General features: G+C 52.7%; 1 protein-coding gene across 5 annotated transcripts; it reads left to right on the top strand.

Moving 5' to 3' along the window:
• Positions 1-361: 361 nt before the first annotated feature.
• LOC309355728 (insulin receptor substrate 1-like) lies at positions 362-22,938 on the top strand. Of its 5 annotated transcripts, none has more exons than XM_081886816.1 (4): positions 362-776; positions 2,410-3,310; positions 9,514-11,193; positions 22,054-22,938. In XM_081886816.1, the coding sequence occupies exons 2-4, from the start codon at positions 2,959-2,961 to the stop codon at positions 22,059-22,061; spliced, it is 2,040 nt and encodes a 679-aa protein (XP_081742942.1). In that variant the 5' UTR covers positions 362-776; positions 2,410-2,958; the 3' UTR covers positions 22,062-22,938. The 5 variants fall into 5 exon arrangements, with proteins under 5 accessions (XP_081742942.1, XP_081742939.1, XP_081742941.1 ...); XM_081886813.1 differs by having other exon boundaries at positions 362-801; XM_081886815.1 differs by having other exon boundaries at positions 362-828.
• The last annotated feature ends 1,080 nt before the right edge of the window (positions 22,939-24,018 follow it).

The raw sequence follows: 24,018 nt of genomic DNA, 5'->3' as shown, positions 1-24,018 counted from the left end.
CCAAGAAAGTTTATAGAATTGTGTTGCGAGGGATCCCCAGGGGTCATCCAGCCCAACCCGCTGACACTGCTAAAGAATCCCCGGTACTTTAAGCCTCCAGTGAAGGAGAAGTTATCTACAAGGCTGCAGGATCTGACGCATCCCGGGCCCGATCCAGCAAGGCTCCCTCGCGCAAATCCCCTTTTATTTCAGAGCTGGATCAGGCCCCTGGTTTTGCCTCGCGTGCAAAACAAAAAACAAAAAAACACGACACCCCCCGCGATATATATATATATATATATATATTCCCCGCCCCTGCCGGGCCCTGGGGAGTCGGCGTCTTTTGCCAAAGGGCGCGCATTTCTGCTTCGCAAGCCGCGCGCATCTCCGAGACCCCGCGGGCGCTAGGACCGCGCCGCCGCCTCGCCCCGCCGGCTGCAGGCAGCGCTGGGTATAAATGCAGGGCAGGCGGGCATGTGGGTCTGTTTGCAGTTTGCATGAGGATAAACCAGCCTGGGAGGGGGGGGGCGCGCAGGAGCCTTGCTGGGCCCGCGCCGCGCTGCGTAACGGGCGCGCCCAGCCTCTCCAAATCTCTGGACCCGGGAGCGGAGTTAAAGACCCCAGACGTCGAGGAGGAGGAGGAGGAGGTCCTAGTTTCTTTGCTGCAAGAAGGAAGAGAAAGGCGAGGCACGTGGTCGGTGTGCAGAGAAGAGGCGCAGGATCAGCCTTGCAGCTTGCAAGAGGGGAGCGCCCCCCCCAAAAAAAACCCCTTGCAACCCACCAGCTGCAGCCCTTCGGTGCGCGGAGGCAAGAGGCGGAAGGGTGAGCAGGATTGCAAGCCGCGGCCAGGTTAATGGCAGCTGCGCCTTGCAGCAGGAGGTTTAATTGCGATTTAAAAGGAGAGGAAGGTGCGCTTGGGCGCGCGCCTGTGTGTTTGCGGGTGGAGAGAGAGAGGGGGGGGGGAAATCCCTGGTTTCCTAAAATCCCGCACTCCTCCCCAGCCCTTTTTATAAAATTTGTTTTTCCTGCTTGACTCAAGAAGCGGCTGGCAAGTTGTTGTTATTTTGGCCGCCCTACATTTTTCTCCTCCTCTGCTGGTTTTTCTGGCAGATCTTGGGGTGACCATTGGAGCGCGCGCGCGCCCCTCCTCTCTCTCTCTCTCTCTCCCCTGGAAAAAAGGTTTGGGAGCGAATCGGAGGCTTGACTTGTTTATTTATTTAAAAGCCAGCTGCGTTTTCTGCGCTTGAAAAGCCAGCTTTCCCTATTCCCCCCGCTCTTGCAAAACACTTGGCAAAAAAAAAAAAAGTCGCCCCTCTCCGCGCATGTGTGTCAAACTGGCCAATTCTAACCCCCCTCCCCCCCCGCGCCCGCCTTTCACCCATTTTTGTCGTTTCGGAATGCATTCCTCGAGAAGCCTCATCTTGCAGGGTTAAAGGCGACTTTTATTTTCTGTTCACGTGTATATGTGTCACTTGGGTACGGGAGTCGCCGTATCTGTTCTCTGGGGTGCCTCAGCCCTGTTTTCCTTGCTTTAGGGCTCAGAGCCGCCTCTGCACGGTGGTTCCAACACCTATTTTTTTATGGAAGAAAATATTTTTTTGTTTGTTTTCTGCGTTAGAGAAAACAAATTCGCCTTAGAGAAATTTGCAAACTTGCACTAAGCTCTGAAGTTTGCCACACAATCCCAAATTTTGCCAACGATTGCGGTTGACATTTTTTCCCTTCGGAGCAGATGTTCCCTGTTAAAGTTCCCTTTCGATTTGCAGATTTGGGATGATGCAAAAACCCCTCTGGAAGTTCTCTGCTGGGCTGGGGGGGGGGTGCCTAGAAAGCACATTAAAATGTTCTCCCCCCACGCCAAGCCCAGGTTAATGAGAGACCCATAAACATTCCTCCTGGCCAGTCAAGGGACCACATGACCTGATTCCATTCCTTCCGTATTACCATCCCAATAATAATAATAATAATAATGGCCCCTTGAAAGACTTTTTTTGCAATGAATCCATTCCCCCCCTTTCTTTTAGGGTTGGGAGTTTGAGCGTAAACATTTTTTATTTTATTTAGCAGCTGCCTACGTCCAGAGAGCGCCACACTCGCTCGCCCGCACTTGCCATGGAAAAAACTGCGATGATTTATTTTCCCTTGCCTGCTCTCTTCACATGTGATTTTTATTAGAATCAAACTGCAAGCGGTAGCTTTTGCAAAAAAAAAAAAAGGAGACTTTGTCTGCTGGAAAAGGATTCTCCTTCCAAGGCAAACAAGGGGTTTTTTTTTGGCGTGGGGGAAAAAGATCATTGCGAAAACTGTCCAGGTTACAAACACGATTTCGGCATCTGGCCGTTCGTTTTTCCCCCTTCTTCATTTTTGTAACTTTGCAACTTGGAAGAACTTGGCTGACACACTCATGGACGTATGTATGTTTTCCTCTAGAAAGAAGAAATGGACTAAATCTCGCACCTGGAGGGAGTTGGTGACACCTGAGCCTGAGAGAAGGGAAGCTATTCTGTGCCAACCTGGTGGGCGGATGGGTCCTGGAAGCGATTGGCTGAGGCTCTCTCCGGTTTGCAAGGGATGAATGACGGCTGCTCCTGCGATGTGAGCCTTCCTCCTCTCTCCAAACCTCTCCGGACAGCTTCAGAAGGACCTTTTGCTCTTCCCGTCGCGCGACACCCCTGAAAGGTGGTCTCTTGTTGCTTACACGGGCACGTAGCCGGGCTCCTCATTCCTTTGCAGATTGGCCAGCCACTCTTTGTTCGGTGCCCCCTTTGTGCCCTGGGGTCCTCTGGGTGTGGCTTGCCAGGTCCCTGGCACCCAAACTGCCCTCCTCTGTGTGCATAACGTGCTCGAAATCTGGTACTCAGGGCATCACACTGGATGTTCCTGTGCCATCTGTTGCTTTAGCGAGAGTCTGCCCTGTTCATTTCCCCCTCCCGGGCCTTGGCATGCGCTGGGCAAAGGGCTTCTAGAGTCCCCGCAGCCATGGACCCCTCCACTGCCGACGCTGCCTTCTCGGACGTCCACCTGTGCGGCTACCTGCGCAAGCAGAAGTCCCACCGCCGTCGCTTCTTCGTCCTGCGGCGCGGCAGCGAGCGAGGCCCCGCTCGCCTGGAGTACTATGAGAACGAGAAGAAGTTCCGGGCGGGGGGCATCTGCCCCCGCCCCAAAAGGACTTACCTGCTGGCCAGCGCCCTCAACGTCAACAAACGGGCAGACGCCCGGCACAGGCACCTCATCGTGCTCTACGGGCGCGACGGCACCTTCGGAGTGGCAGCTGAGGACGCGGAACAGCAGCAGGCGTGGTACGCGGCGCTGGTGGAGCTGCACTCCAAGGGTGAGTGGGAAGGGGGGGTCCACGCTGGCAGGGGCGTGGCATGCGATTATCGTGGTGGCATGGCATGGCGAGGAGCTGCTGTGCCCCCTGACCCATGCCACTCCGCCTGGCCTGCGCTGGGGGGGAATTCCTGCATGTTAAACTCTGGAACTCCCTGCTGCAGGATTTGAACGGTCAGTGGCTGCTTTTGAGTTCCTCCCTTGCTCAGATCCTCCTTGCTGGTTTCTCACAGGCAATTTTTCAGCCTGTGGGGACAGGATGCTACCTGGCCTGATCCAGCAGGGCTGTTCTGATGCTGTTGTGGAGCCTCCAGGCCCAGGGACAGTCTATCTCAATTCCTTAATTATAAGGGGTATTTGGCCACTGTGCAAACAGGATCCCCATCTCGGTGGGCTCTCCTTATTTTCTTGGAGTATCTTCAGCCTTTTAAGCCAAACATGTCTTGGGGGGGGGGGTTCTTAATTTTTTACTATTTATTCCTAAGGTGCTGCTACTGCTGCTGCTGTTCAGATCAGGCCATGGCCCACACAGGCTGGCAGCAGTGGCTCTCCAGGGATTGGCCCTGGGACCTTAATTCTCCACCAGAAGCGTGGCTTGCTTACACGAGCGATGCAATAGGAAGCGCTATACAGCGCCAGCCATCAGCCCACCTAGCTCAATACTGCCTGGTACTGGCTGGCAGTCTTTCCCCTGCCCTCCCTGGAGATTGAGCCTTCTGCATGCCAGGCAGGTGTCCTGCCACCGAGCCGTAAACCTTCCCTAGAATCATAGAGTTGGAAGAGACCCCAAGGGCCATGGAGTCCAACCCCCTGCCAAGCAGGAAACCCCATCAGAGCACTCCTGACATATGGTTGTCAAGCCTCTGCTTAAAGACCTCCAAAGAAGGAGACTCCACCACACTCCTTGGCAGCAAATTCCACTGTCAAACAGCTCTTACTGTCAGGAAGTTCTTCCTAATGTTTAGGTGGAATCTTCTTTCTTGTAGTTTGGATCCATTGCTCCGTGTCCGCTTCTCTGGAGCAGCAGAAAACAACCTTTCTCCCTCCCTCCTCTATGTGACATCCTTTTATATATTTGAACATGGCTATCATATCACCCCTTAACCTCCTCTTCTCCAGGCTAAACATGCCCAGCTCCCTTAGCTGTTCCTCATAAGGCATCGTTTCCAGGCCTTTGACCGTTTTGGTTGCCCTCCTATGGACACGTTCCAGTTTGTCAGTGTCCTTCTTGAACTGTGGTGCCCAGAACTGGACACAGTACTCCAGGTGAGGTCTGACCAGAGCAGAATACAGTGGCACTATTACTTCCCTTGATCTAGATGCTATACTCCTATTGATGCAGCCCAGAATTGCATTGGCTTTTTTAGCTGCCGCGTCACACTGTTGGCTCATGTCAAGTTTGGGGTCAACCAAGACTCCTAGATCCTTTTCACATGTACTGCTGCTCTCAAGCCAGGTGTCACCCATCTTGTATTTGTGCCTCTCAGGCCCGCTGGTGCATTTACCGCACTACTGCCTACACAGGCGGGCAGCAGCTCTCTCTGGTTTTGGGTAGACCCATGCCTAATGATAACTGCCAGGGGTTGAACTGGGAGCCTTCTGCACGAGTGGCAGACGCTATACCCTGCTGAGCTATGGAGGCTCTACTCCCCGAAGCTACCTTCAGTCTGTTTCTTCCCGCAAGCCCACGTTTTCGACTCAAGGGGGGCTTTTCCAGCGCCGCCAGCAGAGGCGTGTCTTTGCTTTCCGACCCTTTAAACTGGCGATTCCGCCGACCCAGCGGGTTGGACTAGAGGACCTTTGGGAACCCCTTCCAAATCTATGGTTTAGTGATTTCCCCCAGGGGTTCCTGGAGGGGCAGTGTTGTTCCACAAAAACAGTGGTGACGGAGCTTCTGTGCGGCATGTGACCGTCTGCATCTTAATTCAGATGCCCAGGCCAGATTTCCTCAACCTGGGTGCCCTCCAGCTATTTCGGAGAGACAGTGTTGCGTAGTGGTTAGAGCACTGGACCTAGGACCTGGGAGAGCCCAGGGTGTGCCTGGGGGGGGGGACAGTCACTTGCTCTTAGGCTAGCCTACCTCACAGGGTGGTTGTCACGAGGCTGAAATGGGGAGGGCAGATACGTACGGGATATAAATGTGATAAATCAACTTCTTTGCATGCAGAAGCTTCCCAGTTTGATCCCAGTAGGGCTGGGAAAGACACACGCCTCTTGACTGGGGGACTACTTTTCTCGCTTCCAGGTGGGAGCAGGTGACAGGGCTAGAGATACGGGGTGCATGGCAGTGGGGTGGGCTGGATGACCCCTGGGGGTCCCTCTCACCTTCACTGTACTGGGATTCAATGAGTCCCCTAGCCCAAGATCAGGGCAGAGACCCTGATGGTCCTCAGAGGTCCCTTTAGCCCATTTCACAGATGGGCAAGCACACAATCACTCTGCAGGCCACAGGGTTCAGCTAGATGGCCTCTGGGAGGCCCCTACCCACCCTGTAATGCTGCCACCCCCCGTTTTGTTGTGCTCTGATCCAGCCTGGTGCCCTCTAGCTTTTTTGGATGGCAACTTCCATCAGCCCCAGCCTGCAGGAGGGTCCCAGGTTAGGGGAAGGCTGCTCTAACCATTGCTCTTTGCTCCCCTTGCGTGATTCCCTGCATAACCTTTTTTGTTCACCCCCTGCTAATTAACCAAGGTATTTATTTCCTCCTTGCTCCCAGGGTGTTGTTGCTCTGCAGGCGCCGTTCGTTGGTCTGGGCCAGGGAGGCTGCCAGCCAGTGTAGACAATATCCAGCTAGATGGACCTAGAGTCTGTCTCAGCCCCAGCTCCCTATGTCCTCATTTAATCCAGAACAATGAGGGATAGAACCTTGATTTGTTCCTAGGGTGCTTGGCTGCACACCTGCTTGGCATGCAGAAGGCCCCATGGTTCCTTTCCTGGGGGAGACAGACCCCCCCTGCCTAAAACCCTGGAGAGCTGCTGCCGGCCAGTGTCTGCAATATTGCACTAGGTGGAACCCAAGTGTCTGCCTGGGCAAGGGCTGTAGTTCAGTAGCAGAGCGCTTGCTAGACCTGCAGAAGGTTGCAGGATTCCATCCTGCAGTACACTCCCCTTGGCGAGGTGCAAGCGCAGCTGCCAGCCAGTGCATGCAGTATTGAGCTACCCATAGCTCTCTTGACCTGTCTCGGGATAATGGCGTCCCTCTCCTCCCCCCGGCTGCTTTGGGAGCAAAGGTTTCCCCGGGACCTTTGGGCTAGATCTCTGCAGCCCAGCCAGCCGTATCCTGGCCCAGATCCCTCCAGGCGTGGCATGTGGGGCCGGCTTGCCAGGGAGGAGGGAACTGGCTGCGGGCAAACCTTGGAACTGGGTCAGGAGGGTCCCGTGCCAAGCGCTGGCCTCGGCGGGTGTGAGCCTGCCCTGAACTTTGCTCCCGATGGGGCGAACAGGGGTGTCACCCAAAACCTTCTCCCCTTGCAAGAATTCTTCTGGGTGCAGGCTGTGCTTCCTTGCAAAACCTCTTTTCCAATTTTGCAGCTTGCGGTGTTGGAGATGTATGTTTGTGTGCGCAGCTGGTATGCGCCGCCTGGTACATAATGTTCTCTCTCTCCTCTTCCCCCCCCCCATACTATTCCTTGGGGGGGGGGAGGTTGATTTTCCTGGGAGAGAGAGAGAGAGAGAGGCAGGCCCCAGGACTCCTGGGTTCTCCTGGCACACAGGGAGTTCTGGGTCCAGACTAGAAGTTCCCTTTTTTCATCCTTTTTTGGTGGGGGGGGGGCAAGGAGCTACCCCCTCACACACACCTTGCTCCCACAACCCCGTCCTCAGCGCCCCTTGCAGAAAACCCATTATCCTGAGCGGTGCTTTTGCACTGGGCCCGCGAAGGAAGCGAACGATAAAACTCAAAAGCGGCAATGGGTAACTGTGCATTTATTAAAAACCCAGCGTGATTTAATCGGCCGGGCGAAAGGCGCGAGCGCAACCCAGCTGCAGCCGGCTTTCCGAAGCCTGGTGGTCATTTTTTAAAAAAAAATATTAGTTTTTTTAATATATCATTTTCGGCAGCAATAAAACATACTTTTACATCTTGCATGGTTTTTTTCCGACTTCCATCAATCTGAAAATTTCCCAATCTATTCACTTCATATACATTCCTGACATTTAAATCTCGTAACTAATATCTCTGCTCTTTCTCTACTTTGCAATGTTTCATATATATTTCTCTGTACGAAATCTACTAGCGTGATTTGTTGACTACAGTTGCTCTTCAAATCGTTCGTATATATCTTCTGCGAATCTCTGGTCCCGCCGGTTTCGAATCCTTCCTGTCGTTTTATCCAATTCTGCGGAGTCCGTTAATCGAAGCCTGGTGGTCGTTTGCAATGTCGGCTGCGACTCCTGCCTTCCAAGGGGGGTTGGTCTAGATGAGCTTTGGGTGCCCCTTCCGACTCTACACTCCTCGGATTTTACACCTCTGCCACCCCCTTGCCTCTTGGCACAACCCTCCCTATTAAATCCTGTTGTCCCCGTCCCCCCCCCTACTTTGGGAACTGGGGGGGGGGGCGCAGTGGTCTGTGATTCACAGCTGGACCTGCAACACCTTTCTCTCTGAGCATCTTCCGTCCTCTTCTCCCCCTCGACTTTTCCCCGAACTGTTTAGCTTAAACATTTGCTCTCTCCCGAACCCCGTAGTTAACCTCAGGTTGGCGGGCGGGGGGGGGGGCTTTGAATTATCCTGCCACAATCTCCCCGGCAACCGGTCCCTCTCCTTCCTTTCAGGTGACGTGCGCATGGCAGTTGTTGCCAGGGCGCCCGGCTGTTTTTGGGTCTGTTTACCCGATTCTCTTTCCGTCCGCCCACTGCCTTCACCTTCTGTGCCCCCCAACCATTGTCCTCCTCCCCCCCCCCTCCAGCCCACTGAATAACCAAAGCACTCCTTGCCACATGGCCAGATCCTTTCGGCCAGTCCGGGTGGGATGTGCGGGGTTTCCTGGGGGAGTCTCGGCTTCCGGCAGCTGGTCCTCAGAAGCGCCGCTGACCCCAATTGTGGAGGGCAGGGCATAGCCATCAACAGCTCTCTCCTCCTCTGTGAATTTGTCCCGTCCTCTAGGTTGCTGGTCACGCCTGCTTCCTGTGGCAGGCAGTTCCACAGTCCAACTGTACGCTTCCTTTTCTCTGCCTAGGGTCAGTGCATCTTGCTTTTAACCAGAAGGTTGGTAGTTTGCGGCCACCCAGGGACGGCTGCGGACAGGATTCCTGCCTTGCTGGAGGGGGTTGAGCTAGATGACCCTCAGGGACCCCTTCCAACTTGTAGGTCTATGATTCATTGGAGGTTTCTAAGCGGAGGTGGAATGGCTGTCTGTCCGGGATTCGATTGCAGTACCTCTGCTCATTTCCACCTGGCCTGGACCCGGACCGTCTCCCGCTACTATGAGCTGGGATACGAGACCCTGCATTTCAGGGTTGTAGGTTTTGATCCCCACGCTGGGTGAAAAATCCCTGCGTTGCAGCGGGTTGGACTAGATGACCCTTGGAACCCGTTCCAGCTCTACAATTCCGTGGTTGTGCTGAACCCTCCAACACTCGGCTTGGTTGGTGTGCCTTCTGAGTTATGAGAGAGGAACTTCCCTATGCACCGCCATGTATGCTTTAGTTGAGATTACTGCCTTGCAGGGAGTTGGCCAAAAGACCTTCAGAGGTACTTTCCCCCTGTACAATTACCCGTATTTTTCGCTCTATAAGACGCACCCAACCATAGGACGCACCTTGTTTTAGAGGGGGAGAACAAGAAAAAAAATACCGTATTTTTCACTCTATAAGACGCACCAGACCACAAGACGCACCTAGTTTTTGGAGGAGGAAAACAAGAAAAAAAATATCTGAGTCTCAGAAGCTAGAACAGCAAGAGAGATCACTGCGCAGTGAAAGCAGCAATCCCTCTTGCTGTTCTGGCTCTTGGCATAGCTGCGCAGCCTGCATTCGCTCCATAAGACGCACACACATTTCCCCTTACTTTTTAGGAGGGAAAAAGTGAGTCTTATAGAGCAAAAAATACGGTATTTCTTTGCAGATTCATAGAAGTGCTGGGAGGGGCCCCTCAAAGGTCATCCAGCCCAACCCCCTGCAAGGCAGGAATTGCAGCTGACTCAACAGCCTCCTTCTCACTTGCCTTTTCCTCTCTCTCTCTCTCGTTTCCCCCCCCCCCCTCGCAGGAAATGCGCCCCTCGGCTGCGATTCGGCCTCCTCCCCCCGCCCGCCCTTCAAGGAGGTCTGGCAGGTGAGCCTGCGCCCCCGGGGCCTGGGCCACACGCGCAACTTGGCCGGCGTCTACCTCCTCTGCCTGACGGAGAAGACCATCGACTTTGTCCGGCTGAACTCGGACGTGGCCGCCGTGGTCCTGCAGCTGCTCAGCGTCCGCCGCTGCGGCCACTCGGAGAACTACTTTTTCATGGAGGTGGGGCGCTCGGCCGCCACGGGGCCCGGCGAGTTGTGGATGCAGGTGGAGGACCTGGTAGTGGCGCAGAACATGCACGAGACCATCCTGGAGGCCATGAAGGCGCTGAGCGACGACTTCCGGGTCCGTGCCAAGAGCCAGCCCCTGGCCTCCACGCCCATCTCGGTGCCGACCCGGCGGCAGCACCCGGGGAACCCTCCGGCCGGCCAGGGCAGCTTCCTCTGGCGCCCGCGCCCGGAGAGCACCCCTTGCCTTCCCCACGTGCCTGGGGCGCAGAAGGTGCCCGGGCCGCGGAAGCCGAGTTCCCTGAGCGACTACAGCGCCGTCTCGTCGGACGAAGGCGGCTCCAGCCCGGGCGAATGCCGTCCTGCCGGGACGCCCGACCCCCTGGCCTACCTGCTGGTGGGAGGTGAGCTAGACTACGTCACCATGGGCAAGAGGGCATCGCCGGACAGCGCCTCGCTGGCACGGTGGGCGGCGGCGGCGGAGGCCAACAAGCGGTCCTCTCTGCCCCCGGTGGCGCTGGAGAAGGAGGCCCTGCCACGGAGGAAGCCGCCCGCCATCTCCGCCAGCTACCCGGAAGGCCTCAACCTCCGTGGGTCCGACCCCGGCTACATGGCCATGCTGCCTGGCGTGCCCACGGAGGACCGCGGTTATGTGCCCATGGCGCCGGGCAGTGCCTCCCCGTCCCGCGAGCGAGGAGGCTACATGCTGATGTCCCCCAGTGGCGGCAGCTCCCCGGACGGCGCGGCCCGGTGGGTGAAATCCCCCGGCGGCGGCGACTACATGGATATGTCGTCCGCCAGTCACTCGGCTTCCAGCACCCCGCCGGAGCGCAGCCCTCTGCCCGGCGGCGCCCCCTTCTTGTCCCTGCCCCGCTCCTTCAAGCACGTCCCGGAGGCTGCGCTGCGCCCTTTCGACCCTCGCCACCTCTCTGGGTCCTCGTCCACCAGCTCCGACAGCTTGGAGGAGGCGGGCGGACACCCCCGGACCCTCTTCGCCTGCCGGGAAGCGGCAGCGCCGCCCCGCAGCCCTGGCGAGTACGTCAGCATCGAGTTCGGGTCCTGGGCGGCCGCAGACTACATCAACATGTCGGCCGGGGCTGCGCCGGAGGGACTCGCCCAGCCACCGCCGGCCGACAACTATGCCGAGATGGCGCCCGGGACCCGGCTGGTACGTGCCCGCTCGCAAGGGAGGAGGCGGCACTGCTCAGAGACGTTCCCCGAGGCGGAGAGGAATGGGGTGGAGCCCCCGGCCGGAGAGGCACAAGTCGAGCCAGGCCTGAACTACATCGACTTGGACCTGGCGAATGAGGCGGCGCCTGTCCTGCGGCTGCCAGCGGTGCCCGCCCCAGCTGGGGTGATCCACAGCTATGCCAGCATCGACTTCCACCGCTCTGGGGAGCTTCGGGGGCAGAAGGCGAGCTCAGAGGGGGCAGGTGAGTGATGGCGGCGGGAAGGCCGGGCAGGTACCCTGTTTGTACCACCATCTGAACATCGCAATATATTGGTATACAGTGGTACCTCGGGTTACAGACGCTTCAGGTTACGACTCCGCTAACCCAGAAATAGTACCTCGGGTTAAGAACTTGGCTTCAGGATGAGAACAGAAATGGTGCTCTGGCAGCCCAGCAGCAGCAGGAGGCCCCATTAGCTAATGTGGTGCTTCAGGTTAAGAACAGTTTCAGGTTAAGAACTGACCTCCGGAACGAATTAAGTACGTAACCAAAGGTACCACTGTACAGTCATACCTCGGGATGAGTATGCTTCATGTTGAGCATTTTTGAGTTGCGCTCCACGGTGACCTGGAAGTAACGGAATGCATTACTTCCGGGTTTCGCCGCTCACATATGCGCAGATGCTCAAAATGATATCATGTGCGGAAGCGGCAAAACATGCAGTCGCATGTTACGTTTGCTTCAGGATGTGAACGGGGCTCCGGAACGGATCCCATTCGCATCCAGAGGTACCACTGTACAGCGGTACCTTGGTTCTCAAACTTTATCCGCTCCAGAAGTCTGTTCCAAAACCAAAGCGTTCCAAAACCAAGGCGTGCTTTCCCATAGAAAGTAATGCAAAACGGATTAATCCATTCCAGACTTTTAAAAACAACCCCTAAGACAGCAGTTTAACATGAATTTTACTATCTAACGAGACCGTTGATCCATAAAATGAAAGCAATAAACAATTTACGTACTATAAAATAAATAAGGCAGCGTTGTGATGATAAAAATGAAACAAAAATTCTTACCTGCACTGATGATAGTCAGATGATAGCTGAACTGGGTTCCACACAGTCACAAAAACCAATTAACCGAAAAAGCCTCAAAATCAAAAACGCAAAATAAGTAGCGAAAACAAAAGTGCTGCCAAACTTTTTTTAAAAAACTGGAACACTTTTGGGTTTTCAGCGTTTGGGAACCAGAAAGGCGTTTGAGAACCAAGGTAGCACTGCATCGCAGTGTCTTAAATAAGGACAGAGCTACATGGAGACATTTGCTGTCTTCACGGTTTCCCCCACTTTGTGGTTTTTGCAAAACACACAAACATCATGATTTGCAATATATCTCCAGATCAAATATTAGGAAACTGATATCACTATACTGACCTGAAACCAGTTTTGGAGGATATATGTCGCGCAGCCCTGACACACATCATGGTTCGTGATGCATTGCCAGGTCAAAAACTATGAAACCGATAGCGCGATGTGGACTTCAAACTGGTTTTGGGCGATCTATCGATACGCCATGCAGCCGTTCTCTGCAGCGTGGCTTTAAAGTCCGGCCGTTCCGTTTCATTATTTGTTCAATTTGCCTATGTTTCGGGGCAGTTCACAGCATAAAAACACATAGGTAAAAACACAAAACACGTAATAAAACTGGGAACGAAGACATGAACCAATCAATGCCCCTGGCCTCAAAGGATTCTGGGAGTCGCGGTTTCTGAAAGATCCTGGGGTTTTTGAGGAGACTCGCGTAATCCCCTCGCAAACCTACAATTCCTCCTCCCTGGGAATCTCAGGAATGAGAATACGGGTCTCCTCTTGGCACCCTGAACAAACTACAATTCCCAGGATGCACCCTGAACGAACTACAATTCCCAGGATTCTCTGTGGGGGGAAGCCGCGTCTGCTTAAAGCTGTGTGATTCTGCTTTAAAGGCGTGGTGCGGAGGAGGCATTTAAACAGAGGTTGGGTGGCCACCTGTCACGAGATTCGTCAGCCGCGATTTCTGCATCTGGGGGGGGGGGCGGGTTGGACTAGATGGCCCCTGGGTGCCCCTTTCCAAATTTACAATTCAGCGATTCTATGAAACCTGCTGCCAGGGAGAAGCTCTCCTTTCGTTGGCTGCTCCTCTGCCGAGTAAATAGGCAGGCTTTTCGCGGAAGCATTTACTAGGGGCTGTTAAAAGTCTATTCCTAGCCTGACGGGATTGAGAAACATGCAGTGATTTTTTGGGTTAGGGAGAGAAAGGTCACTGCTGCTCCTAGCTTGGAAGCTCTCCGTGTCCCTAGAGATGGGGGCAGGCACTTCTCCTTTGACACGGTGGCTTGGAGGTCCAATAATAATAATAATAATAATAATAATAATAAATTTATCCCCTGCCCATCTGGCTGGGTTTTCCCAGCCACTTTAGGCGGCTTTCAACAGAATATTAAAATACAATAACCTATTAAACATTAAAAGCTTCCCAAAACAGGGCTGCCTTCAGATGTCTTCGAAAAGTCTGGTAGTTGTTTTTCACTTTGACATCTGGTGGGAGGGTGTTCCACAGGGCGGGCGCCACCACCGAGAAGGCCCTCTGCCTGGTTCCCTGTAACTTGGCTTCTCGCAGGGAGGGAACTGCCAGAAGGCCCTCGGAGCTGGACCTCAGTGTCCGAGCAGAATGATGGGGGTGGAGACGCCACTTCAGGTATACTGGGCCGAGGCCATTTAGGACTTTCAAGGTCAGCACCAACACTTTGAATTGTGCTTGGAAACGTCCTGGGAACCAATGTAGGTCTTTCAAGACTGGTGTTATGTGGTCTCCCAGTCCCCAGTCTGGCTGCCACATTCTGGATTAGTTGTAGTTTCCAAGTCATCTTCGAAGGTAGCCCCACGTAGAGCGCATGGCAGTAGTCCAAGCGAGAGATAACCAGAGCATGCACCACTCTGGCGAGACAGTCCGTGGGCAGATAGGGTCTCAGCCTACGTACCAGATGGAGCTGGTAAACAGCTGCCTTGAACACAGATTTGACCTGTGCCTCCATGGACAGCTGTGAGTCCAAAATGACTCCCAGGCTGCGCACCTGGTCCTTCAGGGGCACAGTGACCCCATTCAGGACCAGGGAATCCTCCACACCTGCCCACCTCCTGTCCCCCAGAAACAGTACTTCTGTCTTGTCAGGATTCAACCTCAATCTGTTAGCCGCCATCCATCCTGCAACCGCCTCCAGACACTCACACAGGACCTTCACCGCCTTCACTGGTTCTGATTTGAAAGAGAGGTAGAGCTGGGTATCATCCGCATATTGATGGACACCCAGCCCAAACCTCCTGATGATCTCTCCCAGCGGCTGCATGTGGATGTTGAAAAGCAGGGGGGAGAGGAGGGAACCCCGAGACACCCCCCTTGGCTAGCTCGGGGCCGTAGAACTGCTGGAAGGGGACCCCACCCCAAGAAGGGTCATCCAGACCAACCCCCTTTTCGGAGAAAGGAGTCGCAGCTACAGAACCGCTGGTGATGTGGGTCCACCCAACCTCTTGCTTAAAACCTCCAGCGAAGGAGATTCTGCCCCATATTCTGCCTTCCTAATTTTTCTCAAAGCATTCTATATATTCAGAGAAGCAGCGCTGCTTCCGGCTGAGCGGAGCCACTCCGGCTAGTAGCATATCTGTCAATTTTCCCCTTTTCTTTCGAGGAATCCTATTCGGAATAAGGGAATTTCCCTTTAAAAAAGGGAAACGTTGACAGCTTTGCTAGTAGCCATCGAGAGCCCTCTCCTCTTCCTCCTTCATGGGTTTGTCCCATCCTCTTCGGAAGCCCCCCAGGTCAGTGGCTGTCACTGTTTCCAGTGGACATGAGTTCCATAGGTCAACCACGTGCTTTCTTTCATCTTCCCAACATTTTTTTCTTTTTCCTTTTGCAGACATGCATTTTAATAAGTAATAAAGAGCAGGTGTCGTTAACAATCACCTCTGAAATCTCATTAATAATAATAATTTATTTTTATCCCAGCCATAGCTGGGCTCAGGGCGGCTAACATCATAAAACTAACACAGTATACAAAGAACATAAGAACAGGCAGTCAATTCATTAAAATTTACAAATGGCATGGCTCTGTAGAGAAAACCTCTAAAATATATTTACTGAGTAAAATTCCGTCTTGATCACCCATTGGGCTTTTTACTGTACCTCCCCTCCTGAAAATAAATGCAGAGAAATCTACCAATTAAACAATGAGAAACTGATGATAATAATAACAAAACAACAACAAAACAACATATTATTATTATTATTATTTATACCCCGCCCATTTGGCTGGGTTTCCCCAGCCACTCTGGGCAGCTTCCAACAAAACACTAAAATACAATAACCTAATAAACATTAAAAGCTTCCCTAAACAGGGCTGCCTTCAGCCATTATCCTTCACCCTCCCCAACTGAAATATCTCTCCCCCCCCTCCATCTTCCAACATTCAGCTGTGTGGGCTGCTCACGAGTTCGAATCTTACAAGAGAGAGGGCAGAAAACTACCATCCCTTTTCTCCCTGCCGGGCATAATTTTGCAAACTTCTGCAATGCCACCATTTGTTTGCCTCTTCTCCTTTAAGCATTTTCCGGCAATTTCGGGAAATTTTGGGAAACAGGCTAGCATCTCCCCTACTCTGCCCAGCGAGGAAAAATGTCGGGTTTGGCTTCTTCCTTAACCACGGTGATTTCCAAACCTCCCTGCGAGGCCTGGGGCATGTTTGCTTTGCCTTATCAGCCGCCTACCTGGCGGCGCACCTGCCGCGAGGCTCACCTGGTGGCACAACGCGGTCCGAAATTACTCCTGGCGACGCACCCAGGTGTCTCTTGCCAGTTTGTGGCCCCTGCGCTCTCCTCGTGGGGGGGGAGGAGAGGGACGTCATTATCCCGAGGCAGGCCAACAGAACTGTGGGTAGCTCAATATTACAGACACAGGCTGGCAGCAGGGGCGGCACCTCGCCAGCAGTGCAGGACTGAATCCTGCAACCTTCTGCAGGTCTAGCAAGCGCTCTGCTACTGAACTGCAGCCCTTGCCCAGCCAGACACTTGGGTTCCCCCTAGCGCAATATTGCAGACACTGGCCGGCAGCAGCAGCTGTCCAGGGTTTCAGGCAGGGGGTACCTGGAAATGCTGTCGGGAAATGAAGCATGAGGCCTTCTGCATGCCACGCAGGTGTGCAGCCAAGTCTGGCTCTGCATTTGGGCTGAGCTAGGGGCACAGCAGTTCTGCATATTCCTTTATTCAATTGCAAATTAGATCCCCTCTTTTTTCCACCCCAGGGAGCTCAAGTAGGTGCAGAAATTTGTAAACTTAAAAGGCATGGATGGAAGAAAGTATTCCTCCCTCTCGTGCGGCACTCGAACTCGTGAGCATCTCACAAAACCTGAACGGGCAGATAAAAAAGAACCACGCCGTTAACCTGCGGAACTCCCTGCCACAGCAAGCAGCCCCGGCCAGCAGCCCAGATGGCTTTAGAAGACAAATTTGTGGAGGTGCTGGAAGCTGCAGGGAAGAGAGAGGGGGTCTTGTGTGGACTAATGCAGCAGGCTCTTAGTATGCGGTCCTCTCCCCCCTCATTTAATCCCCACAACAACCCTGTCTGGTGGGCTAGCTGGGCAGGGGCCACCCAGTGAACTTCCTGGCTGAGGGGCACGATTTGAACCCTGGTCTCTCCCAGGTTCTGGTCCGGCGCTCTAACCACTGCACCACCGCTGCCTCTGGCATTGCAAACGGTGGAGTTGGCCGTGGGTTGAAAAATCTTGGCCGGCCTCCTTCCTCATCTTCATTTCAGGTCTCTAATTTGGAGAGGTGTTTTCGCAGCTGTGAATGCTTAAAGGTTTAAGTTTAAGGCCACCCTGGCAGGGCCAAGATCCCTGGACAGAATTAGGGTGGGGGTCTCCCCTCAGATGACCGGCAGAAGCATTTGGGCTTCAGAGGTTGGAGTGGGGAAAACCATGCAGGAATAGCACAAAAAGAGGCGTTTTCCTCCCTCTCTGAGGCCTTTGTGCTCTGCTTAGCAGGTGGAACTCCCCGACACATGATGTGGGTGTTAGTCACTGGCTTGCTTTGGGGGCTCTTAAAGGTGACTTAGACCAATCCCATTGGCCTCTACCCAAGGCTGCTGATTGCCACAACAGATTGATTGATTGATTGATTGATTAATTAATAATTATAAATTAATTACCTTTGTATTACTTCCTGCTTCAGAGGCGGCCCGCCATAGAATGACAGTTGCCTGGGAGAAATACGGAGTGGGTAGAATGGGGAACAGGGCTGTTGCCCTGGCTGCCTAATAATAATAATTAATAATAATAATAATAATAATAATAATATATTCCGTTTATATACTGCCCTTTATTAAAAGATCCCAGGTCGGTGTATAACATTAAGAACACATTTTGCAGAGTGCCGTAATAAAAAGCATAACAGCATAATAATAAAACATAGTGCACGTAATAATAATAATAAAATAATCATAATAAATAATAATAAAATAATCATAGGAAAAGTCCCCCGCCCCCCCCAGCTCTAACAGGCCATAGATTAGAGCAAAAAATATTTTTTTCAAAAAAAAAATGGTTTTCACAACATTAAAAACAAACACATAAGACAAACAAACATAAATCATAACATTGAAAATTACACTTATTAACTTTATTAAGTGACTTCCTCGCTTCCCCTTGGTTGAATTGCATGTCCTTTTAACGGTTTTCCAAATCCCAATTCTTATAAAATTTAACTTAAACATTAACATCCTTAGATCTTCACCCCATGGAATTAAACATATTAATTCATCCCTTAACATGAATAAAATCCTAAGCCAATTAGGTATCCGCAAGCTGTTTTCAGTTAATTTAACTTAACACATTTAACAAAGTAATCATTAAATTTAATCCACTCTTCCTGATACTCCTCCTCCTTCTGGTCGCGGACTCTTCCGGTTAGATCGTCTAGCTCCAAAAAATCCATCATCTTCATCTTGCCATTCTTCTGAAGAGAAATGTTTTTGCCTGGTGTCTAAAATATATGTAATGAAGGCGCCATGTGAGCCTCTCTGTGGAGAGCATGGGAGCCACCACCAAAAAGGCGCTGTTCTCTTGTTGCTGCCCTCTGGGGTGGAGGGGATGTAGAAGAGTGCAGGATCCGGGGTGCTGTATATGGGGAGAGGGTGGTCCTTAAGTTATTGAGACCCTGAACCATGTCAGGCTTGAATCACCCAGCCCCATATTCCCCCCCCCACCTCTCCAGAGAGAGAATACAAGCCCTTTCCTGCTTTTAAGAGAGAGGTGTCAGTTCTTAGATTTCTTCAACAGCCTGCAGAATCAGACCAAAGGGCTCCCCTCTAGATCAGCACCCTGTTCTCACAGCGGCCACAACCAGATGCCCATCAGGGGAGAGCCCGAAATCAGGATTCGAACACAAGACCAGCACTCCTGTGGTTTCCAGGGACAAGTATTCGGAAACACCACTGTCTCAAATTGTGAAAGACAGAGCGTGGCCATTGTGGGCGGCGGCTATCGATAGCCCTCCCCTCTATGAATTTGCCCAGTCCTCTTTTACAAACAATCCTGTGGGAGGGAGTTCCGTAGTCCATGCGAAAAAGTACTTTTATCTGCCCAAAATCTCCCATCATTCGTTGGCTGTCCCCTCCTGCCCCCACCAGATTATTTCTAGAGTGGGATCTCTCTGCTGGCCCACAAAGGAGCACGCTCCACTTTTTAGCCTCGGTTTTCCCCAGCTGCGAAATGGGCGCGTCTTGAGAGCCCGTTGCGCTAAATGTGAGTTTCGTAGGTGGCTGGCCCCCCACTTCCCCAACCAAAGCTTCTGGTTGGGGAAAGGGTGGGGGCTGCACTCTAGGAAAGGGAGAAACCTGTTTGCATGCTGACCCCCCCCCCCGGTTTGGGGGGCTTGAAGAGAAGACGTTCTTCCCCAGCTCCCCAAATCCTCACCTGCCCTGTTAAAATTCCTCTCTATATTTATCTGCTTCCTCCGACAGCTGAGGCCGCCTTGCCGTCCCTGGAGAGCGGGGGGCGGGGGGGCAAGTTCCTCCTCCGCTGCTCCTCTCTCCCCCCCCCCAAATTCTTTCCTTCCTCCCTTCCATCCATTCTTTCCTTCTCGTCTTCATGGCGAGGGGCACAGTTTCTGCACACCCCTCTCCATCGCCTGCCATGCTGCCAAAGCTCAAGGCCCAGGGGAAATCACTGGAGGAAGGGGCGGGGCAAGGCCTGCGAGGGGCGGGGCCTTGGAGAGGGTCCCGAGGGCCACATAGAGAGGCCTGGGGGCCACATCCAGTCTGCAGGCCACCACGGATCCAGGGCTGCCCTTCTTTTCCTCTAAGCTATTTTCCACTCGTTCCTTTTTTGGGATGTGCCACAAACGCTTCCTTCCTTCCTTCCTTCCTTCCTTCCTTCCTTCCTTCCTTCCTTCCTTCCTTCCTTCCTTCCTTCCTTCCTTTTTCTGTTTTTTTTTTTCTTTATCCCTTCCTTCCTTCCTTCCTTCATCTTCCTCCCTTCCTCTTTCTTTCTCTCCTTCCTCCCTCCCTCCCTCTTACAGTCACACCTCTGGTTGCAAATGTGATCCGTGCGGGAGGCATGTTCGCAACCTGCAGCGTTTGCAGCCTGAAGCACCGCATCTTCACACGCGTGTGGTGCGATTCGGCGCATGCGCGTGATGTCATTTTACGCTTCTGCGCATGCGTGAGCGCCGAAACCTGGAAGTAACCCATTCCGGTAATTCCGCAACCCAAAAATGTGCAACCTGCAACATTCGTAACCTGAGGTATGATTGTATTTCATATTCCTTCCCTTCTTTTCCTTCCTTCATCCTCCTTTTCACTCCTTCCTTCCTCTTTCTTTCTTCCTTCCTTCCTTCCTTCCTCTTCCTTTCTTTTGTTCTTTTTATCTCCCCCTTCCTTGCTTGCTTCCTTCCTTCATCTTCCTTCATCCTCCTTTCTTTCTTTCTTTCTTTCTTTCTTTCTTTCTTTCTTTCTTTCTTTCTTTCTTTCTTTCTTTCTTTCTTTCTTTCTTTCTTTCTTTCTTTCTTTCTTTCTTCCTTCCTTCCTTCCTTCCTTCCTTCCTTCCTTCCTTCCTTCCTTCCTTCCTTCCTTCCTTCCTTCCTCCCTCCCTCCCTCCCTCCCTCCCTCCCTCCCTCCCTCCCTCCCTCCCTCCCTCCCTCCCTCTTATTTCATATTCCTTCCCTTCTTTTCCTTCCTTCCTTCCTTCCTTCCTTCCTTCCTTCCTTCCTTCCTTCCTTCCTTCCTCTTTCCTTCTTCTGTTCTCTCTCTTTATCTCCCCCATCCTCCCTTCTTTTCCTTCCTTCCTTCCTTCCTTCCTTCCTTCCTTCCTTCCTTCCTTCCTCTTTCCTTCTTCTGTTCTCTCTCTTTATCTCCCCCATCCTCCCTTCTTTTCCTTCCTTCCTTCCTTCCTTCCTTCCTTCCTTCCTTCCTTCCTTCCTTCCTTCCTTCCTTCCTTCCTTCCTTCCTTCCTTCCTTCCTTCCTTCCTTCCTTCCTTCCTTCCTCTTTCCTTCTTCTGTTCTCTCTCTTTATCTCCCCCATCCTCCCTTCTTTTCCTTCCTTCCTTCCTTCCTTCCTTCCTTCCTTCCTTCCTTCCTTCCTTCCTTCCTCTTTCCTTCTTCTGTTCTCTCTCTTTATCTCCCCCATCCTCCCTTCTTTTCCTTCCTTCCTTCCTTCCTTCCTTCCTTCCTTCCTTCCTTCCTTCCTCTTTCCTTCTTCTGTTCTCTCTCTTTATCTCCCCCATCCTCCCTTCTTTTCCTTCCTTCCTTCCTTCCTTCCTTCCTTCCTTCCTTCCTTCCTTCCTTCCTTCCTTCCTTCCTTCCTTCCTCTTTCCTTCTTCTGTTCTCTCTATTTATCTCCCCCATCCTCCCTTCTTTTCCTTCCTTCCTTCCTTCCTTCCTTCCTTCCTTCCTTCCTTCCTTCCTTCCTTCCTTCCTTCCCATCAGCTCTTCTTGCAGCCCCCCCTCACTGTCTCTCTCTGCCCCCCCCCCAGTTTCCATCCTTAAATTTCATCCCCTGCGATGATGACAGCGCCTCCCCCCCCGCGCAGCCCGGGGGCTTTTCCGTTGAGAGAAAAGGCGAGTTCAGTGCGACAAGATAGAAGCTGATGACATTACGCAACGGACAGAGAAACGTCTCTTCCCCACAAAACGAGAATTTGTGGGCACCCAGCAAAGCTGCGTTTGGGGAGATTCAGGGCAGAGAAAATAAAACTCCCTCTTCACGCAGCACAGAGTTAGACTGTGGAACTCCCTGCCACAGCAGGCAGGGATGGCCACAAAAGAGGACTGGACAAATCCATGGAGGAGGAGGAGAGGGCTGCCAGTGGCCAGGAGTTCGAATCCTGCTTGCGTGTTTCCCAGTTGAGGCCGGAGGGGGGCCTGATCCTGAAGACTCCTAGCTTCTGAGGCTCTTTTCTGCGGACCTGGCCCTCACAGTGCAGGGCCTTCTGGTTTTCTTTTTTTATTACACTGGGACCTTGTTCCCAATCCGTCGGGCCCAGACTATAATTTTCATACCAGGGAGAGCTTTGCTGCGGTCTCATCCCGGCTCACACACACAACTGCCTCCCCCCCTTTTTTTTAGTATTTTCCTTTTTTATTCGTTGCTCAGAAACTTGGCTTCTTGCTGGACGAGAGACGTGGTTATGGGGACAACGCTCTCCCTTACGGAGATGGGGAGGGTCTTGTGGGGCTGAGTTTGGAAGAATTAAGGACAGTATTTATACCCCAGCCAGATGGGCGGGGTATGTATAAATTATTATTATTATTATTATTATTATTATTATTATTATTATTATTATTATTATTTCTAAGTGCCCTGTGGCTGCTGGGTTGTGCCTTGCGCTCTTGAGCCGGGGTCTCTTCCAAGACCCCTCTGCCAACGGGAAAGAAGGGAGAGTGCTCCTCTGAGCACGTGCAAAGTATCTGGGGGGGAAAGCTGACCAGGAGGAATAATAATTCCCCTTAAACCTCTTTTTCGCCCATCTCTGGGTTCCTTTCTTCGGTTGACCTGGTACCTGAAACAGATTTATTTTTTCCCTTCCTCTCTCATTTCAGATTCCTGATTCCGCCAGCAAGGAAGATGACGCAAACCGGCCTCCCTTGTCGCCGACATCATTTTTTCACGATTGTTGGGTTTTTTTGCACTATAGCAATTTTGGCTTCTTTAATTTCCCACCCCTCGGCCGCAGTTCTTTGGACGTAAAGTGCCTTTTTTGGGGGTGTTTACCCCCCTTCCCCATGGGAGAACTCTGGAATAGTGCCCTAATCTGCCTGCCACCAAAGATCTGTATGTGTCTGTGTTTGTTGGCGCGTGTGTTGGGGTTTTTTGGGGGGGAGGGGGGTGTTTGTTTGGCCACCTCTGTAAGTCTGGGAAACGAATTGCCCAATTCGATTCTGCAAGGTGGAGTTTCCCAACCTGGCGCCCTCCCGCTGTGTTGCGCTACAACTCCCTGGGAGTTATAGCGCAGAGCCACGGGAGGAATGGGCAGAACGTGCACCCCAGAACTTATCTGCTTATCTTTGGAAATACACCCGTGTCGTCGTTGTCGTCCCCCTTGCAAAAAGAAATGCTAAAAGGGTACTGCTTTTTTTGCTTCAGAGGGAACCGCCTTGAACCCGTGTCTCGCCTCCGTGTCGTTTGTGGCCAAACGCCCCACCCCACTCAAGTGCCTGCGCTCTCCTGTCAAGACCCCCCCCCCCAAAAAAATCGCTGCAGCAGTTTGCAGAGAGAGGGGATATTTTGGGGTTCCCCGAAACCCCCCTGGGCCCGTTTCGTGATGCCTCGCACTTCTTTGCTGTTGGGAACTGACGGCAATATTTGCTTCAATCGTATTTGGAAATAAAAGAGATTTTTCAGAACTGGAAAACGGAGGTGTGGGGTGAAGTTCTGGGGAGGAAATGGGGGTGTCTTGCCCCTTTTGGAGCCAGGGTGGGTTGGAGCGGGGCCACAGGAGGTCCGTTCTCCCCCCCCCCCTCAGTGCATGCTTTCGTTGAGATTCCTGCGGGTTGGACTAGAGGACCTCTGGGAGCGCCGTTCAACTCTAAAATCCTGTGCTCTCAAGGTTTTTAAACAGGTTGGGTGGGCATCTCTCGGGGATTCAGCCGTGGTTCCAGGTGGGGCTGAATTTCTCTTTCCGCAAACTCCCAACGCAGCCTTTCTCAACCTGCGGGTCCCCAGATGTTGTTGGACTACAACTCCCATCACCCCTAGCTAGCCAGGCCAGAACTCAGGGATGATGGGAGTTGTAGTCCAACAACATCTGGGGACCCACAGGTTGAGAACCGCTGTGACCCAAGGGAAGCAGGGGGGGTGGGCCTGAGGCCCCACCCCAAACTCTGACCCAAGCAGTTTTAAAAGTGGGGAGACACCTGGCTTCCCAGTAGGACATGTGAAAAGGGAGTCTTGGTGGACCACAAATGTAACATGAGCCAGCGGTGTGATGCAGCGGCAAAAAAGGCTAATACTATTCTCAGCTGCGTCCTCAAAAGTCTAGTGTCTAGATCAAGGGAAGGAATAATCCCGCTCTATCCTGCCTTGGGTCAGGCCACACCTGGAGTCCTGTGTCCAGTTCTGGGCACCCTAGTTTAAAGAGGACATTGACAAGTGTGGAAACCAAGCCTGATGAGGAACGGTTGAATGTGCTGCGGCTGTTTAGCCTGGAAGAGAGATGAGAGCCAACATCAAATGTCTCAAGCGCTGCCCCATGGAATAGGGTGCAAGCTGCTTTCCTGCTGATCTGGAAGGGAGGACTCGAACCCAGGACATCAGGTTACAAAAAGGGAGATTCCCAGAGGTTCCTAGGGGGCAGTCCTGGTACCTCCTCCTTTCTTGCAGGTAGGGAGAGGGTCCCAGTTTGAACACTCCTGGGGAGGGAGGGCCCATCCCTTCTCCAGTCCTGCCCTACTTTTTCAGGGGTCCTCTAAGCCCCACAGAGCTCAGTGCAAAATCAACCATTTCCCCCCCCCCCTTTTTATTTCTTTTTAAATTTAACTTTCACCCCAACCCTAATGAAGCCTGGC

The sequence above is a fragment of the Podarcis melisellensis genome (assembly GCF_964234715.1).
Source record: "Podarcis melisellensis genome assembly, chromosome: 13".
Lineage (NCBI taxonomy): Eukaryota > Metazoa > Chordata > Lepidosauria > Squamata > Lacertidae > Podarcis > Podarcis melisellensis.
This window is presented reverse-complemented; position numbering and strand designations above follow the sequence as displayed.

Coding starts and splice junctions, on each gene's coding strand:
- LOC309355728 (XM_081886816.1), top strand. CDS start 2,959: ATGGACCCCTCCACTGCCGACGCTGCCTTCTCGGACGTCCACCTGTGC. Junction 3,311..9,513: donor GGTGGAGCTGCACTCCAAGG/GTGAGTGGGAAG, acceptor CCCCCCTCGCAG/GAAATGCGCCCCTCGGCTGC.